Source organism: Lissotriton vulgaris, chromosome 8 (assembly GCF_964263255.1).
Source record: "Lissotriton vulgaris chromosome 8, aLisVul1.2, whole genome shotgun sequence".
NCBI lineage: Eukaryota > Metazoa > Chordata > Amphibia > Caudata > Salamandridae > Lissotriton > Lissotriton vulgaris.
The window spans coordinates 42,305,602-42,327,608 of NC_141696.1; the positions used below are offsets into that span (position 1 = coordinate 42,305,602).

General features: G+C 45.9%; 1 protein-coding gene across 1 annotated transcript in view; it reads right to left on the bottom strand.

The window, feature by feature from the left end:
- Positions 1–22,007, bottom strand: part of LOC147693347 (TRPM8 channel-associated factor homolog) — a 171,546-nt gene that overhangs the window by 42,158 nt on the left and 107,381 nt on the right. Inside the window, exons 6-7 of the mRNA XM_086933678.1 lie at positions 21,097–21,336; positions 16,693–17,027 (exon numbers count right to left, since the gene is read on the bottom strand). Coding sequence (XP_086789804.1) covers positions 16,693–17,027; positions 21,097–21,336 — 575 coding nt within the window. The remainder of the gene's footprint in view (positions 1–16,692; positions 17,028–21,096; positions 21,337–22,007) is intronic.

A 22,007-nucleotide genomic window follows, 5' to 3' on the forward strand; every position in this document is an offset into this window, starting at 1 on the left:
AAAAAGGGGTTTTTCAAAGAGCCCTATTGTCCCATTCTGGTAGAACGAGATACACCAATAATCCTGACATAGTTGCGCCGGATGCCAGCATGATCCAGTTCTTCGCTCTTAGCATCTATAGCATTGAGCTGCTTCTTCCCTTAGGACAATTTAGCTGTCAATGCCGTGGAACCATCTTCTGGACCAGAAATTCACTGTTCACCTCATTCAGGTGAACATTTTGTCAGTCAATCTTCCTGGTCAGATGATCCAGGCAAAAGATCATGGAGAGAAGCCTATTAAGACTGGCCTTGAGATGCGATTTTATGATCTGTGTGTCTCCTCCAGAGCTCAGCGCCTCCCCGCATGTACCTCCAGCTAATGTCTCATGGGTTGTCGCCATCTTACTTTGCTGCTTGTCTCCTTGAGCCATGACTGACTACGGGGAAATATCCCTCAATGCAGGTCAGCCCAGGGTAGGCCAGTTTGCCCCCCTATGGATAGAGTTCACATACATTTATAGCAGGTACTCCTATCAATGCCAATATTGGCCCCACATCCTGACAAACAGGTGCACAGGGGCCCAGAGTGTTGCTGGACATCCCTCCTTGATGCCACCAGCAGACGACTTCGGTTTCAGGCCCAGAGGGTTAGTTCAGTAGAGCTCTGGGTGTGTTCACATCAGGAGTAAATGAGCCCAATAATTCCCAATGTATAATGCCTTCTGAAGGGAATTGTGGAACCTCTTGCGGGGACTCAACTGCAATTCAAATGGATATAACCCACCCCTGAGGGACTCCTGCATGTGAGAGTGAAATTAGGATTAAATAATGCCCTCCCACCTGGCGACATTCATAGCTGCATTAAATAGTACAACTATAGTGCTGATAATCTGTGGAGATCATCATATGCTACTGCAGACAAATGCAACACTTAATTCCTTAAGAGTATTGCCCATTTAGTTTAGGGGACTCAGTCACAGGGCCCAAGTTGTGGCTCGGTCAATATATTTTAAGTATGGGCAAAATTTGCGAATTCGCAGTCCACGAATTCGTGCGAAGTGGAAAAAAAAAATCAGCGAGTTCGCGAATTTTCCCGGAAACTCACTGATTTTTGTGCCATTTGCACAAATATGTGACCACGTGTGCCTGTAAGTTTGCCAGCGCGCCAAAAGGTGCCGATGTCCCTTGAGTGAGCTGGCCATTATAGTGGGGACGGGAAAGAAGACGTTTCATACCGCTAGTGTGTGGTGGACGGGGCCAAATGCAAGTTCACATGCATCTTGTTAATACAGGGTCAGAGACCGAGCAGAGCAGAAGATGAGGAGAAAGCAGCCTCCTGGTCACAGGAGCTACACGGGGATGGCGCTCTGAAACTCATGGATGCAAAAATACGTTTGGCACAGGACCCCAGAATCCTTCAGATGTCCAAGATATCTCTGCTGCGCGTGTTGGTACAAAGCCATTCTGATCCTGCTCAGTGGGTTCCGGCGCATGCAGCTGCTGCTGGACAATGTCCCATCTCATACTAAACTGCCCCGTACAGGCATATGCTGGAGCTGGGCAGTAGGGTGCAGTGGCATGCGGGTGCCCCACGCCTGGTACATGTGCATACCGGTGCCAGGTGGGACTCAGCGGGAAGTGCTGAGCAGTGGAGATCCGGCTTGTACACGTACTTCGAACAGACTTACCAAGGTCTTCAGAATTCTACACTACATGAAAACTAGAACTGATCTCCACTAAGTGACTATCGCCTCCCTACTAATTATCATGTTTGAACCTACATCCTGAACGTCGCTACCGCCAACACTTTAATCAATAGGAGCCTTAACACTCTCGTACGATACCTGCCACGCCATACCGATCAAATCATCCTGACAATTAGACCTGTCCATCTTGACTGAGATTGCCTTGAAAAAGCCCCTGTGTGGGCGAAACACGTGTCGGCATTGCAAAGCTGGAGAACTTTTAATGTGCTTTAAATAAAGATTTTTGAAGAACTACGTACGGTTTTGGATCCATACTTTGAAAGCCCCTTTACTCCTCATGAACTTGTGTCTGAAACTGATGAAAAAGTCGTAAAATAACTAATGTGATATGCAGAATTAATTTTGATTCCTGACTTCTCAGAGGGTGCTTGTTGTAACTTGGTTTCTTCCTAAGTATTCACATTTTTATTGGTGCTGTGTAGCAAGTTATGACTTTACATTTTGACTGCACCAGACGGTGGTGCCACCTACACGGATCAGGAGCATCCAGGCACCAGACTTCATGGTGCAAGAGCATAATGGTGCTGTGCGGTACGGGTATATATGTACTGGGGGCAGGGGGGCACTTAGCACATTGTGTCATGACACCCAGAGGGCTCCCAGGCAATTGAGCACAAATGATTTTCACACTGAGAGGGCTCCGGGGCAGTTCAGCAGCACGGAGGCTCAACCCACTGGGCCCCGGGGCAGTTCAGTAGCGCGTGGTCTCACAACCCCTGGGTAGCTCAGCAGCGTGGGGGCTCACACCCACAGGGCTCCCGAGCAGTTTAGCAGCTCCACTCTCTGGTTCATCACTGCCACCCTCTGGTACACCACTGCCACCCTCTGGTTCATTACTGCCACCCTCTGGTTCATCACTGCCACCCTCTAGTTCATCACTGCCACCCTCTGTTTCATCACTGCCACCCTCTGGATCATTACTGTCACCTCTGGTTCATCACTGCCACCCTCTGGTTCATCACAGCACCCACTGGTTCACCCCTGCCACCCTCTGGTTCATCAAAGCACCCTCTGGTTCATCACTGCCACCCTCTGGTTCACCATTGCCACCCTCTGGTTCACCACTGCCACCCTGTGGTTCATCACTGCCACCCTCTGGTTCATCACTGTCACCCTCTGGTTCATCACTGCCACACTTTGGTACACCATTGCCACCCTCTGGTTAATCACTGCCACCCTCTGGTTCACCACTGCCACCCTCTGGTTGATCACTGCCATCCTCTGGTTCATCACAGCACCCTATGGTTCATCACTGCCACCCTCTGGTACACCACTGCCACCCTCTGGTTCATTACTGCCACCCTCTGGTTCATCACTGCCACCCTCTAGTTCATCACTGCCACCCTCTGTTTCATCACTGCCACCCTCTGGATCATCACTGCCACCTCTGGTTCATCACTGCCACCCTCTAGTTCACCACTGCCACCCTCTGGTTCATCACTGCCACCCTCTGGTTCATCACAGCACCCACTGGTTCACCCCTGCCACCCTCTGGTTCATCAAAGCACCCTCTGGTTCATCACTGCCACCCTCTGGTTCACCACTGCCACCCTCTTGTTCACCACTGCCACCCTCTGATTCATCACTGCCACCCTCTGGTTCATCACTGTCACCCTCTGGTTCATCACTGCCACACTTTGGTTCACCATTGCCACCCTCTGGTTAATCAATGCCACCCTCTGGTTCACCACTGCCACCCTCTGGTTGATCACTGCCATCCTCTGGTTCATCACAGCACCCTCTGGTTCACCACTGCCACCCTTTGGTTCACCACTGCCACCCTCTGGTTCATCACAGAACCCTCTGGTTCACAACTGTAGATTATGGGGAGAAAGCACACCTGCCGAGCTTCAACCGAGGGCTGGTTAATGTGTTACTGAATTTGAGCTTCAAGTCTGGCACCTGCTTATCTGTAAGTGCTTCCTGTTGTGGTTTAATTTTTGTGACAGCCTGGAGCATTGTGCCATACTTGTAACTATTCTCTGACCCTGCTTCGAGGGTCAGAGCAGGGTCAGAGAATAGTTGCAAGTCGGCAACAACTCTGGAGGCGCCGCTCAGGAAGCACTTACAGGGTTACAGCAGGTGCCCAAGTTGAAGTTAATTTCTTTGTAACCATTTTAGAAAATCCGCAAATTCCGAGAACGGAACGGATTTTACTTGCTTCTACTTATGGCCTCTTATGGGACTTTTCTCACAGGAACTGTAGCCAATTGCCTCCTGCCTGATTCTGGGTCACTGGCAGCCACTATCACGGCCAGGCCCGGCTTTGCATACAGGCCTCATCTCCATAGTGCAGCCCACCCTTCCTCCAGCGAGCTGCCAGCACACCCCATGGTTCACAACTGCAACAGGGTCTATTTAAAATCAAGTGCCACATATCTAGCTAACCACTGCAATCCATATTTTCCACTGTACGCAGGGTGGGATCACAGAGCTTTGCACTTTTCAGCCAACTTTGCTGCTTTTCAAGCCACGCCTCCTTGAGATGTAATTGATGCAAAGTAGAAACAGAGGTTCCCTAGGATTCATTCAAAAACAATTATAACCAACTAATAACTGTATCTAGTACCCAACCCAAGGTATTCCCTTCTCCATAAGGCAACAAGAGTTCACTGGTTGTGAGCAATCACACAAGACAATCAATAAATAACATACTGGACCATGAGCCAAAGAGAAAAAAAAATAAAAAAGTGAATAATCCAAATTCAATCTTGGTATCAACAATGGAGGTGCTGATGGTGCAGCACACACTAAAAGGTGAGTGATAACACCATTCAGAATACAAACATGACCACACAGGGTGGGCCGGTATTTATCTAAATTGGTAGGGAGAACAATGTCTGTGGGGCCACCAGTAGCTAACCATTTACCAGCCAAACTATACTTTCTGAGCTGCTGACTGACGCTCAGCCTTTAAAGGAGACAGAAGAAGTGAGGATAGACAGGGCTGTATTGATCACATCCAGACTGGCAGTCAATGGAGTTTGACTCATGTTAGGGCTGTCACTGTTAGACAGGAGCGATTGGGCCTCCCTTTTTAATTAAGGACTCTAATTCTATGGCAGGACAGGAGGCTTCAGATTATGCTTTCTCTATTTCTTTACTACTAACAGCAGCCAATAGAAACACAGTAAAGAAACGAAAAACTACAACTCCCATGAGCCCTTAGGCCAACCATAGAGAGTACATGCTATATAAGGAACCATAGAGGACAACACTTCCTCTTTCTTTGCTGCTTCGCAGCCAGTTAAGTGCTTTTGACTTTACTTACTTGTTTGTATATTGCATGGCACTGTTTACTAGCTTGTTTACCTGTATGCCGGTTTCGCTCTAGCGTTTGTTTCACAGCCGCGCTGTGCGTCGCGCTGCCACCGGCGTTTCTTTTGCAGGTTTACTCGTTTGTGCTTTCGCCGCTTTTGTGCTTCGAGAGCGCGTGTTCGCCTCTCTGGTATTTGCGGGCGCATTGTGCCCGCGTTACTGCCTTTGTGGAGCGGGACCGGAGCTCGGGGACTCGCGCGCGCGTGTCGCGCGCTGCTCCTCTTCCGGCAATACGGCACGTGACCGCGCATGCGCATTGGTGGCACTTGTGACGCTCCGTTTGACAGGAGCTGCTGAACGCTGTGAGGCGGCGCTTTTTCGACTTTGCCTCGGCCCACTTTGCCTGCCGGAGAGCTCCTCAGACGCCCTCTACCTCTCGGAAGGTTCTGGGCTGCATAATTGTTAGAGGCAGTGCCTAGGGTGTTGTTCTTTGCGCAAGCTGGTCCCTCCACGCTTTATTCTGTTTCTTGGGTCGAGTTGTGACTCTGCCTGTATAGCTTGCGTGGGGCTGTCACCCCCCCTGTCGGAGTCACTTGATTGTGACCTTTTTCCTTGCATTTACATTTGCGGTGGGCCTCTAGTTATACTTTGGTATTTCTAGATTTTGTTATTTCTGTGTTTCTACCTCATTCCTCAGTGCATTCCATCATCATGGCAGACTATGTCGATGCTGAGGAATATTTTTATGAGGAGGAGCAGGAAGAGTCCTTTGAATTTGATTTGGTCGAGGCCCTTGACCAGGGCGTTCAGCAGTCTGTTAATACTGCGTTGGTCCGTGCCATTGGGCCTCTTAAGCGTCATTTGACTGACTATGCTCAGCAGCAGGGTTGGATTCCGTCCTCTGCCTCTGCGCATTCATCTAAGTCTCCTGGTAATCCTCATAGGTCGGACTTTGCTCGTTTGGCCAGGTCTTTGTCTGCTCCTACTCCGGACACTGAAGATACCTCTTCCTCATCATCTTCTGGTCCCTCTGGTCCCTCTCCGGCGAAGAAATCCCGAAAGGAACATTTTGTGGACGCTTCTCCGCATCCACCAATCTTGACCTTTGAGCCCTCTGATATCGTCCACCCTAACTCCAAGGTTTGGTGCCCAGCCCCAGAGGTCGCGGACTATATTCAAGAGCATATCCGCGACTCTTTTGATCAGGAGGTGCGTGCTCGGTTACGTTCTGAGTGCCCTCGTCCGGAGTTGGCGGACAAATTGGCGGATACTCCGGAGGTCGATCCTACGATTTTGACCTACCTTAAAAAATTTAATAAGGATCCCAAAAAAGGTATCGACCGTTCTTGGCGACTGTGCCAGGACAAGTTACTGGATGTCCTTGGTCCTTTGACTAAAATCCTGGATCTGGCTTACCAGGCCCAAGGGGAGGCGTCTGGCATTGACCCCGATGTCCTACTTGGCTGGGCCCAAAGGGCTATCTGTCTCTTGGGGAACGCAAACTGTGCCCTTTCAACGGAACGTCGCCGTTCCATCTTAATCAAAATGGATCCACGTTTGTCAGAGCTGGCTACTTCCGAATCCGGTGCTCTGGCTCAGGGTCTTTTGTTTGGTCAGCCGTTTTTGAAAGAGCTGACTAAGTTTGTAGCGACTTTTAGTGGCCTGGACAAGGCGCAATCTTCTTTGCGTAGGGCGTTCCGCCCGGTTTTTGCCAAGGCCGGACGTTCAGGGGGACGTTCGTTCGGCCGAGGTTCTGGTCAACAACGTGGCCAGCAGTCCCATCAGGGTGGAGGCGGACAGCGCCAGCAGCAGCAGCAGTCCTATTCCGGATCCAAGTCCACCTTCTATCCCTCCCGGAAAGGTCGTGGCCAAGGCAACAAGGGAGGCTACGGTGGTAACCAGGGAGGACGACAGGATTACTCCTCTGCAGGTGAGCCTGATTCCTTTCGACAGTGTTGTTTTGGGGGGCAGGATTCAGTGTTTTCTAGAGAATTGGCGCTCGATCTCCAGCGATGCATGGATATTGCAAACAGTTCAGGGGTACCACATCGAGTTTTACCATCCCCCTCTTCAGGGTCCCGTCCCTTCTCCCCTTGTTTTTTCCCAACGAGATCGCGAGGTGATTTCCACAGAAATCGATTCCCTTCTTCTCAAAGGGGCCATAGTGCGAACGAACCGCCATCCACAGGGGTACGTCAGCAATGTGTTTCTGGTGGAGAAGAAGGGGGGCGGGTCTCGCCTTGTACTCAACCTCAAGGAATTCAACAACGGGGTGATTTATCGTCACTTCAAGATGGAGGGCATCCATCTTCTCAGGGATCTTCTACGCAAAGGCGACTGGATGGTTCGCCTGGATTTGAAGGACGCCTACTTATCCGTTCCCATCTATCCGCCTCATCGCCGTTTTCTGCAGTTCCAATGGCTGGGGAACTGGTTCGAATACACGGTACTCCCGTTCGGTCTCTCGTCCGCCCCATGGTGCTTCACGAAGCTCCTGCGGCCAGTCATGGAGTTCCTGCGTGCGCGGGGGGTGAGACTTATAGTGTATCTGGACGACATTCTTTTGATGGCTCAGTGTCCTCTACAACTGAGCTCCCATTTGTCTTGGACAGTCGATCTACTTCAGTCTCTCGGCTTTCTAGTGAATCCGCAGAAATCACATTTACTTCCAACTCAATCGATAGAGTTTCTGGGTTTCCTTGTGGATTCGGTCTCTTGCCAACTTCTTTTACCTGCTCAGAAGGTCAGGTCTATCAAGAGGGAGTTGAAGTCACTGTTGTCTGCACCGAACGTATCGTTGCGGTCGATCGCTCGGATTGTCGGGCTGTTGGCTTCTTCCATCCAGGCGATATTTCTGGGTCCCCTGCATTATCGGGCCTTGCAGCGCCTCAAAATCAGACATCTGCAGAAGGGTCTTCGGTACTCCGACTTGGTTCCTCTGTCCCAGGATGCGAAGTCGGAAATGATGTGGTGGCTTCAACACATGGAGGCTTGGAACGGGAGAGCCCTTTTCGGCTCGACTCCGGATCTGGTTTTGGAATCGGATGCGAGTCTTTGGGGCTGGGGAGCCCGTTGCGGGGACTTGACGACGGGCGGCCGTTGGTCTCAGGACGAATTAGCCCTTCATATCAACTGCCTGGAGCTTCTGGCGGGGTCATTTGCGATCCGCAGTTTGGCTCCACAAGCCACCAGCTGTTGCATTTTGCTTCGCATGGACAACATCTCGGCGGTGCGATATGTGAACAAATTGGGGGGGACTCGGTCGAAGTTGTTAGCGGAGATTGCAAAGGACTTCTGGCATTTCTGCCTACAGAGAAAGATCACTCTTATTGCAGAGTATCTTCCGGGTCGCCAAAATCAGGTGGCCGACTGGAACTCTCGCCATCTCCTGGACTTCAGCGACTGGCGTCTTCACCCTCGGGTCTTTCGCTCCCTGTCTCGTCTGTGGGGTCGTCCCTGGATCGATCTCTTCGCCTCTCGCCTCAATGCTCAGCTCCCCCGGTTTTACAGCTGGCGTCCGGATCCGGAGGCCATAGCCACGGATGCCTTTCTCCAGACTTGGCCTCCACAGCTTTGCTATGCCTTTCCCCCGTTCGCAATGATCCCGCGAGTCTTGGCCAGGGCGAAACAGTTTCTGTCGGAGATTGTTCTGATCACTCCTCTTTGGAGAGCTCAAGCTTGGTTTCCGGACCTTCTGGAAATGAGTTGCTCGACACCATTTCTGCTTCCGGCGAGGTGGAACTTGCTGTTGGATCCTCTGCTCCACCCGCATCCCCTAGTCTTGTCGGGCCAGCTCCGTCTTGTAGCGTGGCGTCTCTCGGGGAACGCTGGAAAGTCCCTGGCTTATCTGGAGACGCTGAGAGATTCCTCAGTGAAGCTTGGGCCCCCAACACGCGCAAACGTTATGCGTCAGCTTGGCGTAGGTGGTGTGATTGGTGTTCTGAACGGAATCTGGATCCCACTTCTGCAGATATCTCTCTAGTGGTTAATTTTCTTGCTTCTGTCGCTTCTGCTGGTTCTGCTTACAGGACCGTCAATTCTTTCCGTTCCGCTCTCTCTGCAGGCCATGCTTTGGTCGACGGTAAGCCTGTTGGGGAACATCCTCTCATCTCTGCATTGTTGCGTGGTGTGCGAATGGCTAAACCGCCATGTCCGAAATATGTGGCTCTTTGGGACGTCTCTGTTGTGCTGCGTTTTCTGGAGGCTTGGCCTCCCAACGCTTCTCTGTCCCGTAAGCAATTGTCTGCAAAATTGACAATGCTTTTGTGCTTAGTGTCTTGTAAGCGTGTTTCAGATGTCCGGGCATTGGACCTCGCTGGTCGTTCTTTTTCTCCGGAAGGGGTTACTTTTACGGTCTCCAGGCGTACCAAGACTAATCTGTCTACTGTCACTTATCCTGCATTTCCTCATCACCCACAATTGTGTGTGGTTCGCTGCATCAAGGATTATGAGGTGAGTACTGCTCCTTTTCGTCAAGATATGTCTGGACAGTTATTGATTGCTTTGTTGAAACCTTTTAAGCCTGTGGCGTCAGCTACTCTTGCTCGTTGGGTACGCTGGCTTATGTCTGAGGCAGGCATTGATACCTCCATCTTTGGAGCTCATTCCGCGAGGGGTGCCATGGCCTCCAAGGCTTTTCGTGTTGGTGTAAGTTTACATGACATTGTGAAAACAGCTGATTGGTCTTCTGATACAGTGTTTAAAACCTTTTATTTCAAACCCATTGTAGATATTGCATCTGTTGTGGTGGAACAGCTTTGAACAAGCATAATCTGAAGCCTCCTGTCCTGCCATAGAATTAAAAATTTGCAAACATTCGTGACAAGAATTTTCAATTCTATTAAGGACACGGAGGCGAGGATTATCCCACCCATTGGTATTCTACTGCATTGTTCATGTGCATCTTGGCTTTACTTTGATATGCGTTGTTTTGCATTGACATTTTTCCCCACCCTATGTGATGCGACCTTCAAAGGTTTTTGGGGATGTGTATTACGGCTCTGTTTTTGCTTTCAGGTTCGGACCAGAAGTGATCTGTCCTCTTGGTCTTGCCGGCACCGTTTTCCACGCCTTGGATCCTGGAGTTGCTGTGTTTCCTGATGCACCTTCGGCGCTTTTGGAATGGTTGCCTGTTTTCCTGTTGGATTTCTTGCGCTTCAGCCTTCGGACTTTCCTTTCTGGATGGTTGGCGGTACTTTTCTTCAAATGACTTTAGACTTTTATGGTTCCTGGACAAAGAAAGAGGAAGTGTTGTCCTCTATGGTTCCTTATATAGCATGTACTCTCTATGGTTGGCCTAAGGGCTCATGGGAGTTGTAGTTTTTCGTTTCTTTACTGTGTTTCTATTGGCTGCTGTTAGTAGTAAAGAAATAGAGAAAGCATAATCCTCGCCTCCGTGTCCTTAATAGAATTGAAAATTCTTGTCACGAATGTTTGCAAATTTTTAATTATTTGTTTCTGATGGATTGCCAGCAGAACACGGAACATATTTTGCTGATTGCCTACCCTTCTTGAATTAGTCAATGTCCATGGAGGATGGTTTAGTGCTAAAGGAAGATTTAAAGTTTGTTAAGTTGCCAGGTGAGATCGTTTCTACATTATTCAATTCACAGTGTTCCAAAGCTCAGCGGCAAGACCCATCCTTGATCTCCCCAGAAGGACCTATATCACACCCCACCTCAAGCAACTACACTGGCTCCCGCTGCAGAAGAGATGCCAGTTCAAGATGCTGGCCCACTGTAATATGTGGTTATGTATTATAATAAATGTGTGTATTTCTTTAAGTGATGTGGTCATATTTAGAATGTAGATTGTTGTAGTTTTCTTGTCTATTAGAACTTTAGCCCATTAGATACTCTGCTGCTTTGGCTGGAGGTCGTGGGTCCTGTGGATGGAATAAACTGAAACTTGAGTTTTCCTGCATTCTGCATGGTTTCCATTATTTCATTCATACTACATTTTATGGCAATGCTTTTTATCTATTGATTGGACCCACCGACGTTCTGGATTGTGTATTTGCCTTGCTGCCACTTCTAAGAGAGAACAAACGATCTACAGCAGACATTTACAAGAAATTCAAAAGAGATTAAGACCTTTGAATCAACATGGATCCTTCTACTGTGTGTCTTGCTGTGCAGTATTGTGGTAATGTGCATTTTATTCTTGACGCTACTTGTTGAGCTCAACCGGCTTGTTGCTGTTTAAAACTGTAACGAGCGATTCCTTGCACTACTGCATCTTTCAAAAAACATTCTCGTGCTTACCTCATCAGCGCTTGAGTTGTTCACTCTTTGCTGACTGCCGGCCACAGTTGCATTGTGCATTACTTTCTCCGTATGCGATCAGGAATCTAAATGTGCACGTCATTACGTCACTTATCTTTTCTACAACAAGCTCCACTCACTTTAAACAGCACGTTCGGCGGCCATCTTTACCCATTGGGAAGGTTTTCATTGAAGTTGCTTTATTTCGATTTGTTTTCTTGTCAATTAAATTTGGAAGAGTTTATTTCAACAGTGTTCAACGTGAATGTACTCATTTTGGTACAAATACTCAACGGTTTTCTGCTCTTCAATTCAAGATCCACAAGTAATATTTGATTTATTTCAATTCTTTTGACATTGTGCTTATAGTATATTATGTAATACCAGCACTCTTCACTATGTGACATGGCTACAGCTAATACGGTTATGCAACCACCTCCATTTCTGGAGATCGCTGGAAAATCATTAACACCTTGACATAAATGGTTTAGAGCAGGGCCGGTCCTAGGCATGGGCGGTATGGGCAGCTGCCCAGGGCCTCGCGCTCCTGGGGCCCCTCGTCTTTCACAAGGTATGCATGGCTTGCGTAGAGGCCTGTTATTTGTTTTCTTAACATTTATATAGCGCAAAATCGACCCAAAGCTTTCGGAGCACTTCACATGGTCACCATATTCCAGCACTGTCTTCAGAATAGTCACACAATCTCACGGCATTCTCATCATGGCCTGTTTGTGAGCTTTCGCGTCAGCTTCTCCTCTCAGCGCCTTGTGTAATTTTATGGCTCAAATGTGTTTATGCTGGGCTCGTGTTACAAGCTCGGAGACCGAGAAAATTGCCCAATTCCAATAACCCTCTCTCCCTCCCTGCAGTTTTAATGCCTACTCCCCCTCCGTCTCTGCTGCAGGGACAGGGGCCCTGCCCCACCAGCAGCGTTCACCCCATTTGCGTGTTTCTTTTTTTTGTATCTCACTTCAGTTTCACTTTAAAGTGAAAGCACGTTGCAAAAATAAACAGCGGGAATAGCGATCGCTTGGTTTTCCCTATTTTAATTAGTTTTCTTTATTTGCATCTTTCTTTACCTGATTGTCTCTCATTTTATGCCTTTCTTGCCGTTTCTCTTTTTCTCTCATTGGTTGCACATCTTTATTTCGCTTTTTCTCTTTTTGATCTCACTGTCTTTTTATTTTCTTGTTTTATTTTCTGTATTTTGTTCTTTTCTTCGCCACAATATCCCTTCTTGTGTAAATAAATTGCATCTGTAAAGCTTAAGGACACTCGGGAGTTTCTTGGCGCCATGTAACAAATGTTTATTTTCACAGAAGAAATGGTACACGTTTTATCGACCTCAGGAGTATGACAGGCCAAGCACACCGTTCCCAGCTATAAACAGATTTTGTAGCGTTTTGCTGTGGGAACCTAAGGAGATGCTCCATTCTTCTGTACTGTCTGTCCCTGGCTCGGAAACAGTTGTGTTGCAGATTTGTACATCTTTGTCGAAAGCATTCCAAGGTACTTTCGTCTAACCAGTGCAATAAAAACATAATACAATTGCTTTGTACTTTAAGAGGGTCAGCGTTGCTCATTCTACTCAATAGTCCCCAAGCACCCTTTTATGTTGAGTGGCCTCGGATTCCATGGCAAGGAATGCTCCAAATTCTTTGCGGGGAGGGTTTGCATGTGGACCAGGAGAGGTCATTGTTTTGTTTGTTTCACAAGCCCTGCCTAGTTTAACAATGCATTGATAACCATGCAGCGTTTTATAGTGTGTATCATGTTTTGCAGCGCAGTGCGTTTTATCGTGCCCAAAGCCCATATTGGCCTTGCAGCGCTATATACAACAATGGGTGCGTGCTACAGCACTGCTACTGTCCTCTTCCACGCTCAATAACTCTCGATAGAGAAATACTGTGCCTTCCCCTTCGGCCGCCAGGCGCCAGCGTCGGGTGCATTGAACCGCCGATCTAATGGTGTATCCTTTGAAGATGAAGTAAGAGTTGACCGTGGAACATGATGAGTGCTAAGCAGGTGTCCCAAGGCTACTAGTGTCATAAATACACCTCTTTGCTTGTAGCTTTTGTTGCGTAAGGAAAAAGATGAGTGTGTGCCACATGGTGCTTGAGTATGTTGGTGATTTGCCATACATTCTCACCAATTAATTTGTTGTGAACATATATATTTCCATGGCAAATCACTGCAGAAACCCAATAACATAGTAACCTAGTGAGCCTAGGAGCGTTAGTTTGGGGGTTTTGGTGTGAGATGTGTTTTTCTCCAGCATGATGTGGTACATTATGAATAGGGCTCCCGGTTTTATGGTATTTATCTTTTTGCCATTTCTGTCTGTATTTATCCACATTTATTTGTTGCCAATTTTATCTGTATTTATCCATCTTTATTTCTGGTTTTGTGGAAAAATGAAGCTGAAATTACTATATTTCCACAAATATCTAAGATCGAAAGTCCTGCGAAGTCGCTTTCTGTGATGTCACTTCTTGCAACACAATATGCAATTAGAGGGGCCTCACATCTCCCCTTTCGCCCGGGGCCCCAAAAGTTCTAGGACCGGCACTGGTTTAGAGTATTCGAAAATTACCTCGAAGCTATTGATGCCAGCAAATTTTCACCTTCAAGAAAAAAAGCCTTGTTATTCAACCATTTAGGCAGTGAGGGACAAGACATTTTTGACAATTTACCAGTTTTTCCAGCACCTTCTGGAGATAAAACTTGGGATGTTTTTAAGGAAGCTTTAGCACTCATTGGCAAACAATATGTAGATGAACCATCTGTTATGGTTGAGAGACATAAGTTTTTTTAAACGTAAACAGACGGCTGAAGAGTCTATTGAGGATTATTTAGCAGTATTACATGTTTTAGCTTCAAAATGTGTATTTGGAAATTATTTAGATACTGCTTTACGTGATCAATTAGTGTTTATTTGTTTCAATAAGAAGATTCAAGAACATATTTTAACATGCCAAAAAATCAATCTCTAGATGAATTCATGGATATTGCCAGAAGTATTGAGCGTTCAGTTGTATCATCCAATATTTTAACTGAATCTTCAACTTCAACTTCTTCAGATAATGTGAAAGTAACTGTGTCTAATGTCAATGATTCTGATGTTAATTTGATTTCACATAAGAACATACCTAAGAAAACTAGTGAATAGAGGGTTGGAGGTGCATGCTACATGTGTGGTTCAAAGTTTCATTTGGGCAATTATCCGAATTGTCCAGCTCAAGTAAAAAGGTTCAGAAATTGTAGAAAAATTTGACATTTTTACACTGTATATAATTCTATCAAAACAAATGTAAAGTTAGTCAACTTGATGTTTAGAATGACATTATTGCCGAATCAATCAGTAATATTTCATTATATGTTGAAGTTAATGCTTTGGGTGATTGTGAAAAAAGGTGTAAAGGTCCCATTTGTGAAGTTCTAATTGGTGTGATTAACCTTTGCATTATGGCCGGTTCAGGGTCTTCTATTACCATTCTAGCTGAAGACAGGTTTAATAGGTTTTGGTCTGGGAAACTTTTGAAGTCTACTACCATGAATCCTAAAACATTTGGTGAGTATGATATAATCATGAAGGGTTATTTTGATGACAGCATCCTATTTAAAGGAAGGAATATCTATACTAAAATTTATGTTGCAGTTAATGTACATGATATACTTGGATGGCAAGATCTGGCTAAACTAGGAATTATTCTCAGACCTGGGCACACCAAACCAGTTATTCTGGGTGATATGCCAGTGTTAACGGTACAAGAAGCCAACACACATGAAGGGTTGGTACAGGACCTGTGTTCTAAATTTCCGGATGTTTTAAAAAAAAATTGATAAAAATGTTCAACATACTATTAAATTGAAAAGTAATGCTACTCCTGTAATACAAAAAGTGAGACCTGTTCTACTTTCTGCTAGGAATGATGTTAAAAAAGAAATAGATGATATGTTTTCCAAAGGTATTATTAAGCAAGTAGACTCTGCAGAATGGGTTTCTGCTGCGGTCATGGCACGCAAAAGTTCTGGCGATATACGCCTATGTGAGGATTTGAGAGTTCTTAATAGAAATATCCTAGTTGACTGTCATCCCCTCCCTAGAATCCATGAGATGCTGGCCAAATTAGGTGGAAGCAAATATTTTTAACCATTGATCTGCGCTCAGCGTACCATCAAATTGCCTTATCTGAAGATTCTCAACCTCTTACTACATTTGTGACACCTTTTTGTGTATACATGTACAAGCGTATACCATTTGGTTTGGAATACACTGCCAGTGTATTTCAAAGATTAATGGATTAACTATTTGGTGAGGAAAAGGGTATACAGGCATTCCAGACCAACATTTTAATTCACACAGAGAGTTTAGAGCAACATGTAACCTTGTTAGAGAAGGTCGTGAGTAAATTCGGATCACAAGGAATGACTATCAACATTGACACATGTAAGTTTATGTCTCAAGAAGTCAACTATTTGGGGCATAATATTTCTAAAGAAGGTATTAAACCTAAGGTTTCGTTATTGAAAGGAATTAATGATGCACCCATTCCTACTGACAAGGATTCACTTAGAGCCTTTCTGGGCTTAAGTGAATAATATGCAAGATTCGTTCAGGGCTACGCTGTCATTGCTAAACCATTGAGAAATCTTTTTTTTTAAATACTAAGTATGTCTGGTCTGATGAATGTCAGAATGCTTTTTTTTCAGTCAAAAAATGTATTATAACTGCTTCTGCTTTTAAACCTTTTACGCATGGTGAGAAATGTATTGTCACGTGGATGCTAGTGCCAAGGGTCTTGGCACGGTTTTAAGCCAAATTGTGAACAGTCAGGAGTGAACTGTTGCGTTTGCATCATGCACTCTGAATGATGCTGAAAAGAACAAATGGATTTCATTTCTGGAACCCACATTGGGCTTCAGAGTTTCAGTCAGATTGCATGCATAATTGCGAGCGGTGTTGCACCACTTACCACTGTGAAGGCAAAGGATCACTACTTGACTTATCACAGAGTTACTCACCTACTCCAAAAGCAAAAGGGAATCATTTGCATATGCTAGATGGCCATGATGAAGTGATAAATGAATTGCATTTTGTGATTAACAGGTTAGATGAAATACATCTGTTTCTCCTGTGATAAAAATGGGCGATGCCCCTCATTTGTTTGTTTATTCAGTAGTTTCAAATATTATCCCTGCTGGGCAACTTGGTATCTTTTTCAAGAGGGAATGCATGTCAGTTTAATGGTTTGAGTTTGCCAAAACATGGATTCTGCATTTGTGATAAAAAGAACTGTGTGCCAGGTTTCAGGGAGTGTAAAGTCATGGATATGGAAGATTACCAACAGGGTTATTCTGGAGATGACACCTCCACAGACTGCAGAACCCATATGATTTCACCCATTTCCCGCCAACGCTCACCTGCAGATATGTCTCCAGAGCCGTCCAGAAATTCCAGTCCTCGAGCTTGGCCCCTTTATAGATGTAGTCCTTGATGGTCTTCTCTCTTGTTTGTGGCTCAAGGTTCCGGTGAGCTTTGCTCCGCGAGACCTTCAGCACCTTCTCGCTCACGTAGACGGACCAAAGGTTGCAGGTGGACTCTTTGGTGTAAGGACTGAGGTCCCAGTTCCAGACTTGCCGATTGTGCCCCAACTCGTGAATGGGACCCCAGTTTCCTGCAGTATTTGACTCTACTTTGAGGAAATCTTTACAGCTTTCTGCGAGACCCATGATGGGATATCCAGAATGCATGTAGCCTGAAATGAGAAGCCAAAAGATGACTTTTACCTCATCCTGCAGAAGACCCATCCAAACACTGCACATGAACAACTGGTTTGAGGATACCATATCTGAAAACACATCAGGGTGTTTCACACATTAATACTAAACCAAATAATCCTAATTCTGATTCTTAATTAGTATTAATAACTCTTGGAAGTAGCTCTATGTAAAGACAGGGGGTGAAGTCCTCACAGACCAGCTTGGATCAAAAAGGCCAGTCTGTGGCTTGGATAAAACAGGTTCTCCCTACCCTTTATAACTCCTGGTTCCTTTGAATGAGTGACCTTGATAAGGTATGATGTAGCGCTCTGCCCCGTTAGCACATCAGGGGGAATATTTACTATGAAGTGGCGGAGCATGGCGTTAACCTCCTTGGCATAACACTGCGCGCTCTGAACTGCAGGGCTGCACCATATTTACAACAATATGGTGCAGCCCTGCATTACCCCCTGTGCTGTGGCTAAATTTAACAGCCTAGAACCAATGCAGGCACCCTTGCATCATGGTCTCCCTTCCTGCTCATAAGCAACCTTGCTTAGTGCAGCACACATGGAAGCTGCAAAACGTCATTTTTTTAACTCGATTGTTTATGTACAGGAAGGGTCACCTTCCTGCACATAAACAATCAAAGGCCTTTTGCTGCTTCTATGTGTGCTGCAGCACACATAGAAACAGAAAAAACGAGGAGAAATGAAACATTTCTCCTCATTGCGCTTGTTTAAGGCCAGGTTTTCCTGGGTCTTTATTTTGGCGCTGCCCCATGTTTACGCTGCACTTGTAAATATGGGGCAGCGTCAAAATCAATCAGTGTTGCAGTGGAATTCCCGCCACAACACCCATTACCTACCCCTTTCACGCTAAGTATTGGGTGAAAGGGGGCCTTATTTACAAGGTAGCATTAAGCCACGTTCAGTGGCTTAACGCTGCCTTGTGAATAAGGCATAGGGGCCGATTCATAGAACTAATCTGAAACAAAATCCTAAACTCATAACTTCTGGTATCCACAGAAGGCACTTACGATTTTTGGTATTCACAGAAATCACTTACGACTCCTAAATTTACATCCGTAGTCTGGCTGGAAACTCCGCACCCGGACCGTACTCTTCGCACCGGGACCGTTCTATCAGGATAGGGCTGTACTCCGGCTCGAGCCGCAATGTCAACGTGTTTCCACACAACACCCATGGAACCCGATACATTCCCAGATTTACAAGAAATCGTAAACCTGGGAATGCGTCAGAATGCTATGCCTCCATAGGGGAGTCGTAGAGCGGAGCAACTAACAGAAATGTTTTCATTTCTCCTAGTTGTGTCCTCACTCTGTGTGTGCTACATTATGCAGCACACATAGAAAGTGGAAAACACCTCTTAGGAACTACTATCCCAGAACACAGGCACCCTTGCACCAGGGCGCAAGGGCGTCTGCATCTGCGCAAGGCAGCCAATTGTGGGCCAGCGCAGGGGAGAGCACAGGGATCTGCCAAATTGTTGTAGATTTAATGCATTCCTGCGCTCTGAAAGTAACGCAGCACACAGCAGAAAAATGGCTTGCAGCACCGTGCTGCGTTACTTTCTTGCAGATAAGGCCCCCAGTTATCACTAGGAAATTGTCTATATATGTTAGGAAAGATAATTTTTACAGGATGAGCCCTCACCACTTTTTACCCAATTTTTTAACTGATGCTGCTGGTTTTTCTTTTCCTGGGCTCAAATTTACGAAAAAGTCACACAATTGAGCCACCAAAGTTGCTGCGCTGCATTGTGTGGTTAGGAGAGAGCTGGAGAGCACCATATCTAGAGAGATATGGCACTGTCCTCCCCTCTCCCCAGCGCCGATGCAGAAGTTTGCTGCCAAGCAACAAACACACACTTTTGCACCATAGCGCAAAGGCATGTGCCTGAGTCTAGCATTGGTTTAGTATGCCCTTCCAGTACACAATACCATACTTAGACTGAATTTAAAACTTGTCCTACTTTGTATGTTTTCTATACAGTGCAGGACAGATGCAAAGTTGGAAAAGAATAGAGAAGTGAAAGCATTTCTCATTTTAATGCCTGTTTCAAGTGACATTAATTTTTGGCGCAAAACCCTGTCTTCTATCTTTGGAAGATAGGGATTCGCATTATAAAACATGTGGTTGCATGTGAAGGCCATGTACCCTTCATGAATGCCCCTTTACACAGGTTTGCATGGCTTTTTCTAACAAACAAATGCTAATACCAATTGGCGTTGGTTTGAAAATCCAAAAATAGATACCTCGTTGAGTCTGCGTTAAAATAGTAACACAAACCTGACGCAAAACCTTTCTAAATATGGGCCCTAGTGTACCGGGCCCTGCTAAGTAGGCTCCAGTAAAAGTTCTCTGACACCTCAATCTATATGTGTGAATAGGTGATACCTGATTGGGATATAGAGCTTTCCCAGGGAAGCTCTGTTATGGCAAGGGTCAGCTGCCAAACATATTCCCAAAGTTGGTGGAATGTGTGCCAAGAGCATGGCATTATCACGTCAAGGAGATGTCCCAATCTGATGCCCTGATGCACAAAGCTTCAACATATATGTCTGATTGCATCACAGCTTAGACTCTCGAGTGACCTTTTGAAACTTAAAAAATGAACTCCATTGACACATCTGCCCCACAAACCCTCCTCTCTTGGGGTCATCACTCCTTAGTCTGAGGAGCAGTTCTTTGAAGCTCTGTGTGGCACTGACATGGAGACATCATTCACTGAATACCCTTCATAAAATCCTGAGGCTGGTTTTGTGAGAGAGGCTTCTCCAGGCCTTTGGACTGATTATGTCCTGCTGTGGCCACAATCCAAGCACCATGAGGTCTTGTGTGCCTTTTGTGAGGCAGCCACATCTTAATTGGTAATATAGTATTTTTACAGTCTTGGGGATGTTACAGAGAGTGGCATGTGCATAGGGTGTCAGAATCAGGAGCCATGGGGCTAGATCCAAGGCTTCACATAGAACAAAACAGAATGGAAGTGCAGGGAGAGAAAAACAGTCAATGAAATGCTACGAGTAGATGATGTAAATGCAGCAGATAGAAATATATTCATTAAACCTACATTGTACACTCCAAGCTCTTGTATGATGGTAGGACAGAATCCACCAGGAGGAAGAGTCCTCGCACGCACAGTGTGACAAGGCGCATCATCGGCTTCCCCATACTCGACTAAGGAGCATCCGGGGGACATTGACTGGAAACATTGACTCCCAGACTGATCTGAGTTGGGACTGGGCACTGAAGTCTTAGAAGAAGTATGGAATATGTGTGAGACTGTAATGCACTAGAGTTGTGTGCAAGGAGTTTGCCACCTCTCTGAGATCCCATTGACCAGTCCCTGTCACACACAAGAATGAAACGAAGAGCGGATCTGACTCTTAGACGTGCTGATCTACCTGGAAGTAGTGGATGAACTGTGAGATTGGATAAAAGGCTTGGCTTAGAGCAGACAGGACTGTAAAAAGCAAAGATGGAGAAATGGTTGGTGAGACTCAAACAACAGAAGGTCTCCATCTAGTAGCATGACAACCAAGCCTTTGATGCAGTCTGTGGGAATAGATTTCAAAGTATTGCTCCCAGCCAAGTACGACTCTTTGTACCCGCAGAGGCCTGGCCAGGATAGGCATATATATTACTGTAATATGTATATGTGGGGGGAGGCCCATTTTATACTTGGAAATATTTAAACATATTCTTGAAAACTTCAAAATAGTGACTGCCCCTGCCCCACAGAGTGTGAAGTAAAGCTTGATCTTTTCGGCTGGAGCAATGTTATTTTATTTGATATTTTGATCTAAATCTGATGAATCTTCTGATGCCATCTTTCAGATCATTGATTACAGAGTAAACTTCAGACCCTGGAATGTGCTGTGATTGCAAGTGCCGAGTAAATATTGGACACTCAAAAAGTCAGGGTGAACTCTACACTGGCCAGGGTGTGTGGCATGCACTAGTCCTACCACTGGTGCCACTTGTGACAAAATTGGATCTGGTAGTGTGTAGGAGAGAAGTACCTGGGTGCAATACTTACCCACTGCTATTTGGACATCCTCCACAATTCTCTCTTGCCTCTGGAAGGGGAAAGGTATGGTGGCTAGCTCGGCAATCGCTTCCATCATGCGGTCCCACATGGACATGAGGGCGCTGGGCTTCTCCACTGCTTTGGCCTTCTCTGCAGTGACGGTGAAGATGATGTTCTCAGTGGCAAACTCTGCCCAAGGGGCAGGATAGTGCCGGACAGTGTCCAGCCAGGCAGAGTCAGTGGTTTCTCCTGCAGCAGAATCAAATATGATGTTTATGTACTTGTTCAATCAGAACACCAGAGCTGACCAGCAGCAAGGTAAAAATGTGAGTTGTCTCTATACACCCTTTCAACTTAACCTCTGAACATAAGCAAAAACAACTGTGTCAAAGCTGAGGTCTCACAACTGCCCCTGAATGCCAAGCTAGCTTTTGTGTAATTTTTTCAGTCAGGGAAAATCATCTGCATGGTCTGGTGGCTTGGTGGACTAATGCTTCCACCGTAGGGGCCTGTGTTTGATCTCATAGTCACAAGTTCAAATCCCGGTGGGTCCACTCAGCCTTTCATCCTTCTGAGGTTAATAAAACGAGTACCGTTAAGTAACAATGAACATATGTTATTCAGTGCCAAGATATCCTTCTTGGTGCACCTGCGATTTACAAATACACATGTTATGTTAAAGAAATAGTGAACATCTGTGCAGAAAAAAATCTAATAAACAACCCATTTCGAAGTATCCATGCACTCCTAATTATTTATTGATCACAAGAAAAGGTGTTATTTATCACACCAGGTAAATAACAATACCATGGAGTTCGTAATTTTTCGGGTGCAATAAATAGCATCAATTGCAAGTTATTGGGAAATAACATGCATATTTTGGTGTTGAAGGCCTTCGATGCTCATGACGTAATGGTTCC